Source organism: Alligator sinensis, unplaced genomic scaffold (assembly GCF_000455745.1).
Source record: "Alligator sinensis unplaced genomic scaffold, ASM45574v1 scaffold1008_1, whole genome shotgun sequence".
Lineage (NCBI taxonomy): Eukaryota > Metazoa > Chordata > Crocodylia > Alligatoridae > Alligator > Alligator sinensis.
Window position 1 is genome coordinate 960484 of NW_005842013.1, and position 10280 is coordinate 970763.

At 46.5% G+C, this 10280-nt stretch overlaps 1 protein-coding gene across 1 annotated transcript in view; it reads left to right on the top strand.

Moving 5' to 3' along the window:
- The window catches only part of GUCY2F (guanylate cyclase 2F, retinal), a 69229-nt gene that overhangs the window by 39053 nt on the left and 19896 nt on the right, over nt 1-10280 (top strand). The window contains exons 17-18 of the mRNA XM_014519141.2: nt 3461-3559; nt 5790-5884. Coding sequence (XP_014374627.2) covers nt 3461-3559; nt 5790-5884 — 194 coding nt within the window. The remainder of the gene's footprint in view (nt 1-3460; nt 3560-5789; nt 5885-10280) is intronic.

Genomic DNA, 10280 nt, shown 5'->3' on the forward strand with positions numbered 1-10280 from the left:
GCTTTCATCCATAGATGCTTCTCAAGCAAATCCCGGGACGTCATTCTCCCCCTGTACTCGGCCTTAGTGAGGCCGCAGCTGGAGTACTGTGTCCAGTTTTGGGCTCCACAATTCAAAAAGGATGTGGAGAAGCTTGAGAGAGTCCAGAGAAGAGCCACGCGCATGATCAGAGGTCAGGGAAGCAGACCCTACGATGACAGGCTGAGAGCCCTGGGGCTCTTTAGCCTGGAAAAGCGCAGGCTCAGGGGTGATCTGATGGCCACCTACAAGTTTATCAGGGGTGACCACCAGCATCTGGGGGAACGTTTGTTCACCAGAGCGCCCCAAGGGATGACGAGGTCGAATGGTCACAAACTACTTCAAGATCATTTCAGGCTGGACATAAGGAAGAACTTCTTTACTGTCCGAGCCCCCAAGGTCTGGAACAGCCTGCCACCGGAGGTGGTTCAAGCGCCTTCATTGAACACCTTCAAGATGAAACTGGATGCTTATCTTGCTGGGATCCTATGACCCCAGCTGACTTCCTGCCCTTTGGGCAGGGGGCTGGACTCGATGATCTTCCGAGGTCCCTTCCAGCCCTAATGTCTATGAAATCTATGAAATCTATGAATTGTACTGTTCAACCTGTTCACAATATCAAACCGGGAGATCGATGCCGATTTCGGTAGACTCCTGGCCAATCCGGGAGGGTTGGCAATCCTACCCAACATAGGGAGAGTGACATAGGGAAGTTCTACTAGCCATTAAATACCTGGTTGAACTCATTTGAAACCAATTAGCTCCTGCCTATGGCAGGGGACTGGACTTGATGATCTTATAGGTCCCGTCCAGTCCTTCTTTCTAGGATGCGATGATTCTATTACATTTCCCTCCTGCACACATAAGCGACTGGTTGGGAGAGCACATGCCCCCCTGAGATTGGCCCCAGACTTGGCACCACTCAGGATGGGGCATTTTTTTTGACGCGTGGGCCGGCGGCGTGTTGGGGTGGGGGCATCAAGCCACGGCACAGAAGTATAGGAGTGGATATGGGGTTTTGGCCCATCCCCAGGCCTGCCCACAAGTTGTGCCCCCCCAGACTCAAGAGGCACCAGTCACCCCTGCCTGCACATCTGGCTTGGTGAAGGAGGGAAGGCCAGTGTTTGGTCTACAGTGAAGTCTTGAAGAGACTTTATGAGCCAAGAATCTTGTGACGGGACTCTCTCTCCAACAAAAGCAGCTGAGGCGTTCAAACACTGGCAACGTCCAGGCTGGAGCTGAACAGCAGGAGAGGGCGGTGGGGAGAGGATGAGCTTTTCCAAGCAAGCTTAGAGGGCCCTGTTTCTCAGGGCCTGAATCTCTGGCAGACAGCCTTGTACTTTGCTCAGTTTATGAACCTCTGCAGTATTACTGATGGCTGTTGCAGAGGCTTAGCCAACATGGCTCATTAACGAACCCAGTACCACCAGCAACGAGCCATGTTAAAACAAACCCAAAAGGGAGGAACCCGTCATAATGAGGCCAGGGGCCCAAAGCTCTCATCACAGCCGTTCTGGTTTCCCCTTAAACTTGTTACTGCGGGAACGCAATCTCCAAATGAATGAGGTCTTGTTCAGCCCATCTTGACAAGGCAGAACACACGCATGCAAGTGGTGTTAACTAGCAAATTCAATTAAGTGAAGGGCTGAATATTTTTTCTGGCCTGAGACTTAGATTCACGGTACAGACTGTCTTTTTATGCTGTGTTCACACAGTGCAGAACACAGTGGGGTCCCAGTTCAAACAGAAGCCCCTGTATCTTACTTTAGTACAGCTAGGAATCGACTGATAATATATTGCTGCCAGTTCATTACGACACGTGTCTTGAACAGCTTGTACTTTTCCTTGATATCTTCCCTGGCTGGCTATTGTGTTAACATTTAGCTTCCCTAGACATGAACTTTCCCCCCCACAAAAAGAAGGATTTTAATCTCGAACAGACTTGTTTCTGTGCTTTTCGAATTGCCGTAACTTCCCATGTGTACCACAATGTCTTAGCTTACCTATATGATACATGACCATGATGTATTATCACTACTCATGCCTATATGTTTTAAGCTGCTGTGGACAGGGACTCAGATAGGATAAACTAAATCTATATCCAGAATAACCACAAAGTGGAAGGGCTACATACACTTATAATGTTGTTTAGTAACACTCAGCCACAAACACACGTGTACCCCTTAACACACAGCTGATATAAGTGTACGTGAATAAAAATACAGAGAAGTCTATTCCATCCAGGAAGAGCACACACCAACGGCAGATGCTTTCTCAGCCTGATGAAGGGCATTTGTACCCAAAAGCTTGCAAGGAAGAATTTGAGTCTAATAAAAGAGATCAGATTAATACAAAGAATCTTGTCTGAGAGAAGTCTATCCTTCTCTCAGATAAATGGTGCATCCCCTCACCTAACTGGGATTGTTGTCAGGTATCCAGGTTGTAGCCGTATTGGCTTAGAGACACAAGGAATCAGAACTCATGGCAGAGGTGATCTCTTTTATTAGAGCAACTAGATGTTTGGCAAAAAAAGGTCTTTATTTGCAAGCTTTCAGGCACAGGCGCCCTTCTTCAGGCACAGGATTGTTGCAGGCATTCGTTTTGTAAACCCAATTTTTAAATGCAGGTGCCTGCATGTACATACTCATCTTACCTCTTTGGAGCATAATCCAGGCTGAGACCCTGACATAAGATGTGTGCATCCTGTCTGGACAACTGCGTTTTAAAACTGGGTGTGCATGTGTTTGTGTGTGTGTGTGTGTGTGTGTGTGTGTGTGCACGCACGAGACAGAGAAAATCTTGCAGGCGTATTGTCTTGCTGAGAATCTGGCACGCAGCATGACTTCTTGGAGAGCTACTTTAGAAAGGAGTGGATCTTGAATAAGGCATGAGATATAGGAAAAGTAAACATTGGGTTGCCAGACAGACAAGAATCATGTCTCCTTTTCTAGGGAGGGATGCGGGGTGGTCTGATGCATTGCCAAGATCACTTCAGTTCTGCTCCTGACTTTCATGCTACCTTGTGGTGACCTTGGGCAAATTCCAGCTCTAAGTCTCAGTTCCTCTATATAGTAATGGGGGTTATAACTAATATATTATAATGGGATATGAGTAAGTCAAGGAGATTTTGTAGGCTGCCTAAACAGAGTTGGAATACACCCTAAATGAGCTGTATCAGACCAGTGGCATGTCCCGGTCCCAAAAAGCGTTGTCTACTGGGCCCAATAAAGCTCGATTACTATCCAGGATAGTTCTTTGTCCTTCTGGATGGACAGCTAATGCAAAGGGTGATCAGCTCTTAAAACTATCTGTTTCCTTGTATGAGACTGTGGCTTTCACAGCAGAGGTAAGACTCAAACCCATCATCATTCATGCCAGTCTCACTGGTCTCCTATGGACTCCCTCTTTCTTACTGATGCATTGCTGGGATGTTTGCTTGCAGGGCCTTGCGTAGCAGGTGTGGTGGGCCTGACAATGCCTCGCTACTGTCTGTTTGGGGACACGGTGAACACCGCTTCGCGAATGGAATCCACCGGGCTGCGTAAGTGTTCGCGGCAACGTGCGTCGATGAACGATTAGCACCGAATCGCTCCTTTTTTTGCTTTAAACATTTAAGCAAAGTCAGGGCTGGTGAAAGCTGCAGGTGTGAAGTCTCCAAGGGTGTCCTCACACAGGGACAGCTGAGACCGGGAATGTGCGCGCCTCCCGGCAAATGGCCTTTAGCTTGGACGGCAGCTCAGTCGCAGCACTCGTTCTGAAGATGCCAACAGCAATAGCACTCAGTGCCAGCTGCCAGGAGTTTAGGTGAAGTAGAAACCCATCCACTGAGTTCTGGAGAGAGAGTAGCACCGAACCATACTCTGCATCCCCTGACCTGCATCGCATTAACTAAAGTGAATGATTTGCTGGACATATTGCCCCATTTTCCTTCCTCTGGAGGGTAACAATCATAACCTTCTGTTGGACAGAAAAATGCTGGGCTTTCAGTATGACAAGCAGGTCTCTTAATCTACTGCTCTTTTATAAGACACACTACCGCAAAGATATAGGCGACAAAAATGGCAAATTATAAGATGCTGCAAGTGCTATACCTAAAAGGCATCCATGGCCATGAAAACATCAAAGAGAGAGAAAGAGAAAGAGAAAGAGAAAGAGAAAGAGAAAGAGAAAGAGAAAGAGAAAGAGAAAGGGAGAGATGACACGAGAATGTGATGCGGGGTGAAGATTTTATTGATTCTTTTCCTTCTGAGTATAGCCATCCTAATAAAATCCTTATCCCTACCAACCCGTCATGAGTTGTTAAGGAAGCAAATATGTAAAGAATATTTGAGAGTGCTTTTTTCTCCTCCTCATAGTTATTGTTTCTGTTTTTCATACTCCTTCACTTGCAAACTAGGCGTTCTTAGGGTTCACTCCTGTACCACTGACATCAATGGGTGTTTTGTTCATCGTTTTGGTGGAAGCCGGTTCAGACCTTCCATCCAAAGAGCAAGATTTTCAGATGCAAAATGGCAGGCACATTTTAGCTCTCTTTATGCCTTTGCAAATCTCTCCTCACGTATATTTGCTTCTGAGAAAGAGAAAAATAACTAGGACATTGAACACCTCTACAATATTAACTGGAATGCCTTTTTGATGGATGTAAACATCATGTTGTGGCCTTTAGATCTGAATCCTTGAGAGTTTACAGTAAGTGTATGTCCCTTAGGGAATTTCCTTTGTCCAGTGGTATAAGGCTTCCCCTGGTAGCCCTGACACCTTGCAAGCCACTGAAGATTAAATTTATCATTTAATATGGAGTGAACACTGTCTGGACTATGATTGCAACCAGTGTAATTGTGGGGGCACATTACATATTTGGGGGTGTTTGGAAGAGAGGCAATTCTGTTGACCGGATTTTTTTAAACAGAAGAACGGCAATTTGAACTTGTTCTGAGATTGAGAATATTGGCTAGCCCAGTTCCCAGCAAGATGCAGTTCAGGGTTGCTCCAAATACTAGCGTATCCCTTCTCACGACGATGAGAAGGGATGAGAAGGATTGCTCATAATATCTACTGCTATAGCTTGAACTCACAGGCTTCTCTGTACACAGAAGTCTCACTTTCCAAACATGAGATCTTTGGCCTTTCCATTAGCATTAACTGGCATAAGTACCAGACCCCTGGAAGCGAAGAAGAATGTGAGAGCCTTACCTTTGAAAAAAGAGCTGATCACAAAATAAGAAAGAAAGTTGGTGAAAATGTTTTAGAAATATTCTCCTTGCATTTTCCAATGGCAAGTCAATAGATTTCAATCAGCTTCTCTTGAGATGGTCAAAATACAGGCTGGGGAAGGAGGAACGTCACAAGATAAACTCATTCCCCCCCCTTTTTTTTTCTTCTCCTTTAAATGCAAGCAACTTTGTGCAGCTTTGGTTGAAATCCATAACTAGCTGGGCCAGAAAGCTTGGTCCCCAAGACCATGTGCAGCCTCCATTCACCTCCTATTTATCCAAACCCCCATTTTTCAGAAGGCATAGTAACACAGCAAGAGGTACCGTATTCTCCCCAGTTAAACATCACAAAACCAAGCACCTGCAATTGTGGGGGTAATTCCCAGTATATTTTTGCCAGCTGAAATAGTGGATAAGTCACATTTTGTGGCATAAAACAACACAACTGCTTTGCTTTCCATTAATTAGACTCATTGTAAAAAAAAAACCCTTGCTTCTTCCATATTCCCTGCACCGCCATGGTTACAATAACGCTCAAACCTTGCTTTCCACTCGCAGCTTACAGAATCCATGTCAACCGAACCACAGTGGAAACACTTCAGACTCTAAATGAAGGCTATGAGATAGTACTCAGGGGAAAAACAGAACTGAAGGTAAGAAACCCGAGGGTGCGTGGAACGATCTGTGGGAAGGCTTTCTCTTCAGGGATAGTAGCCTCTCTCATGGCCTCCACCCATCAAGTCCCTTTCCCCTCAAAGCCCTCGTGAACTGTTCCTGTTATCCATTTCTTGTGCAGTTAATATCTGAGTGAATTCTTGACATCATAGGAAACTCCAAGGTTCAAGCAATCAGGTGGCTATTGATTCTCACATGTTGTTCTTGGGAATGGGACCCACCAAGGCTGCTTGGGATGATCATGAGGAAGAAGTAGAGTTCATGGATCCAACTTAGCTTGGGAAGTCCTTAGCTTGGGACCCATTGGTGCCATAATAAAAGAGCCTCTGCCAAATGAGATTCTCTCTCCCAGTTTTTAAGCCCTGGAGTTCATTTTAAAAGAGAGGTCAGGCCTATGGAAACTATTCATTTAAGTAACTGTGGAGCTCTGGCTTCTTAGAAGTCTTCCTGCTCTCTGCCGGCAAGAGAGCTGTTTTGCTGAACTCCCTAGCTTTCATCCAAATGCCTGCTTTCCCTCAGCATCCTGCCAATGTGTGGGAGACATGGGATGGAAAGAAGTGCTCCAGGCCAGGTTCTCATCTGGTATAAACCAGTAGAGTCCAATGTCTTTGAGGGGATGGTGCCAACTTCTAGCACTCTACTCACTGCAAATCTAGTGCTCTGCTCACTACTTTGTCAGGTAACAAGATAGCTAGGGCTCTGCTGCTATTCCTTGTGGTCTGGGATGCCCCAATCCACGAGTACTTCATAGCCAAAGAATTAAGAACGGGTGGGAATTGAGGCTTTTCTGGATGTGAATAAGGGTGGCTGAACCAAGTCCTTACCTAGTAGAACATAGCAGATGTCCATTGATTACTAGGCAGGACAGAGAGGCATGAGCTTTTGTAAGCTACAGCCTACTTTGTCAGATGTTATGAGTGGACTTGCAGAGAGCTTGGGTACTAAATTGAAAGGATTAAGGTCATTTAAATACAAAAGATGGGGGAAGGAATATTCTTTGTATTTAAATGACCATATGCCTTTCTATTTGGTAACCCTGCACTCTGCAAGTCCATTCATGATTCACACTTCATCATCTGATGAAATAGGCTGTAGCCTACAAAAACATATGTCTCTCTGATTGAGTTAGTGACCAGGGTTGGGCAATTATTTTGGGCGGAGGGTTGCTTACTGAGTTTTGGCAAGCCATTGAGGGCCGCATGACAGGCAGCCAGGGGCAGATATATATTAATTTTCTAAATTTTTTAGGGGCCCCGCGGGCTGGATAGAATGGCCTGGTGGGCTGCAGCTGGCCCACGGGCTGCATTTTGCCCACCCCTGAGTTAGTCTATAAGGTAACACCCTGCCCTGCCTTCTGCCTAGCTTCAGGCTTACAAGGCTAACTTTCTAGTAGCGCCGCATAAACTACCTGCACAGAAAAGTCAGCGCTCAGCTTCTGAGGTTTCACTGTTTTTCACAACATGGATTTGAGAAGGGCCTGTTTTGCATTTTAAGCTTGATCCAGAACACGAGAGGGATGGCTGTGTATCTTCTGTGCTGAGCGTCTTTCAAAGTACATTATGTAAACGCAGTGCAACCCAGGGGTTATAAAGAATTTGGGTGAAATCCTAGATCCACTGAAGCCAACGGGAATTTTGCCATTGTCTTCAGCTGGAATGAGATTTCACAATGCATCTTTTTCCGCCAAATGCAATGCATCTGCAGAGGGCAAGCCGCAAACACAACCAAGCAAACTCAGCCTTGACCTCCCCCTGCGCCATGCTAATGGTTGTGCTTTCCATACCTGGGGAACAAGAGACGTACTTTCCAGTTCCAGTTCATAGCCCATATTATTCAGGATATATGGAAGCGTTTCATTTATGATTAAGAATAGCAATGATAGAACAAACATAACATCTCTGTAACCAAGAAAGCCAAGAGTATCTCTTACTAGTTAAGATCCACATAGGCAAGTATTTTACTCTTAAGATTACCGTACATAGAGAACAAATTCATAGATATATACACCCTCAAAATAGCCCTTTAAAACCACTTTCCCAGTAAAGAATACCCTAGATATTTTCTCTCTCTGCCATCTCTCAATAAAGCACTGAGCTATTGGCACAGGGAGATCCTAATTGCAATGAACTTATTTTCACATTAGATCCAGCTTTCATTGTAAAGCCTCTCAACTAACCCTGAGAGCACCACGTTCAGCCTTGGAGCAAGTTGGCAAATGTACCTGCAGCTCCTTAGCTCTATCAAACGATATAGTTTTTAGGGCTGTGCGACGCTTTGGGTGGTGATTCGATTCAGAGGAGATTCGGCCTGATTCAGTGGCCGAATCTTCAAATCCAAATCGAATCAGGGGACCCATTTAAAGGTCCAAATCAATTCATAGCTCTCCAAATCTTCAGAAAAGATTCAGAGAGCTTTGATGATTTGGGCAGTCCTCGGTGGCTGCAGCAGGGAGCTGCAGCTGACTCCAAGCTGGTAAGTACTAGGGATGGGGGAGAGGAGGGGCTGGGGCAGGGGACCATAGGGGGACCCCTGCCAGTCCCCCCGACCCCCCTACTTAGTGTGGGACAGTGGGGGGTAGGAGGGATCACCCCCCACCTGGCAATACCCAGTGAGCTGGGGCTTTTTGTTAACAAGTGCTGGAGCTGGGGCAGATGGGGCAGCCATTGCCAGGCTGGGAGAGGGGTGGGGGATGGGCCTGGCCTGCCTGATTTGGAGATTTGGAGATTCGGCAGCAGCCTGCTTACAGCTGGCTCATTGGTCTAGGGGTATGCTTCTTGGTCTGGGTTCAAATCCTGGCTGAGCCCTTTCTTAGTGGCAGACAGGGAGAACAAGGCTGAGCTAGTCAATGAGTTTCTTTTTGCCTCGGTGTTGCTGAACAGGGCTCAAGATAAGTCTCCTAATGGGCTTTTAGATGGGCATCAGAGGGACACCAGCCCACCAACTATTGATGCTGACTTGGTGCAGAGTCACTTGGATGGACTGCATGTGCTCACGTCAGCAGGCCTGAATAAGTTTCAGCCAAGAGTACTGAAGGAATTGGCCGGTGTCATAGCAGAACATCCTTGGAAAGGTCTTTGAAAAGAGTCTCTCCTCCATCCTTGGAGGTCTTTGTGGGAGTGCAGTGGGAAAAATAATGCAGCAGGGCAACCGGCATGGATTCGTAGCAGGTAGATCATGCCTGACTAGTCTGGTTTTGTATCATGACAGGGTCACAAAATGCTTAGATGCAGGAGTAGAGGTCATTTTCTTGGACTTTAGCAAGGCCTTTGATATGGTATCTCATCCTATTCTCATAGATAAATTAAGATGCTGTGACATAGATGTTTACGCGATCCGGTGGGTGGCAAATTGGCTTAGTGGTCGCACCCAGAGAGTAATAGTAGATGGGTCGATATCAACCTGGAAGGATGTGGGTAGAGGGGGTCCTGCTGGGTTCGGTCCTTGGACCTGTACTCTTCAATATCTTCATCAGTGCCTTGGACGTGGGAGTGAGGTGTACTCTGTCCAAGTTTGCGGACGATACTAAATTGTGCGGGTAAATGCACACTCCGGAGGGTAGGGAATGGTGCAACACCGAGGCAAAAAAACTTATTGAATAGCTCAGCCTTGTGCTCCCTATCTGTCACTAAGAAAGGGCTCATCCGGGATTTGACCTGGACAGGTTAGAAAAGTGGGCACTACACAATAGGATACAGTACAACAAGGACAAGTGCAGAGTGCTGCACCTAGGGTGCAAAAATATCCAGCACACCGACTGGCTGGGAAGTGACCCTATCAGCAGCACAGAAGCAGAAAGGGATCTTGGAGTCATAGGGGACTCCAAGATGAACATGAATTATCAGTGTGACGAAATCATCAGCAAAGCTAACCACACTTTATCATGCATCAGGAGATGCATGACAAATAGATCCAAGGAGGTGATACTTCCTCTCTATGTGGCATTGGTCAGACTGCAGCTAGAGTGCTGCTTCCAGTTTTGGGCGCCGTACTTCATGAAGGATGTTGATAGACTCAAGAGGGTCGAGAGGAGGCCACTCATATGGCTAGGGGCTTACAGGATGAGCCCTATGAGGAGAGACTGAGGGACCTGGACCTCTTCAACCTCCGCAAGAGAAGGCTGAAAAGTGATCTTGTGGCCACCTACAAATTCATTAGGGGGACGCAGCAAGGGATCGGAGATGCTCTGTTCATCGGGCGCCTCTTGGGGTAACAAGGAACAATGGTCACAGACTGACAGGGAACAGATTTAGGCTAGATATCAGGAAAATCTTCTTCATGGTAAGGGTGGCCAGAATTTGGAGTGGGCTTCCAAGGGAAGTGGTGCTCGCCCCTGCCTTGGGGGTCTTTAAGAGGACGCTGGATCATCTGACCCCC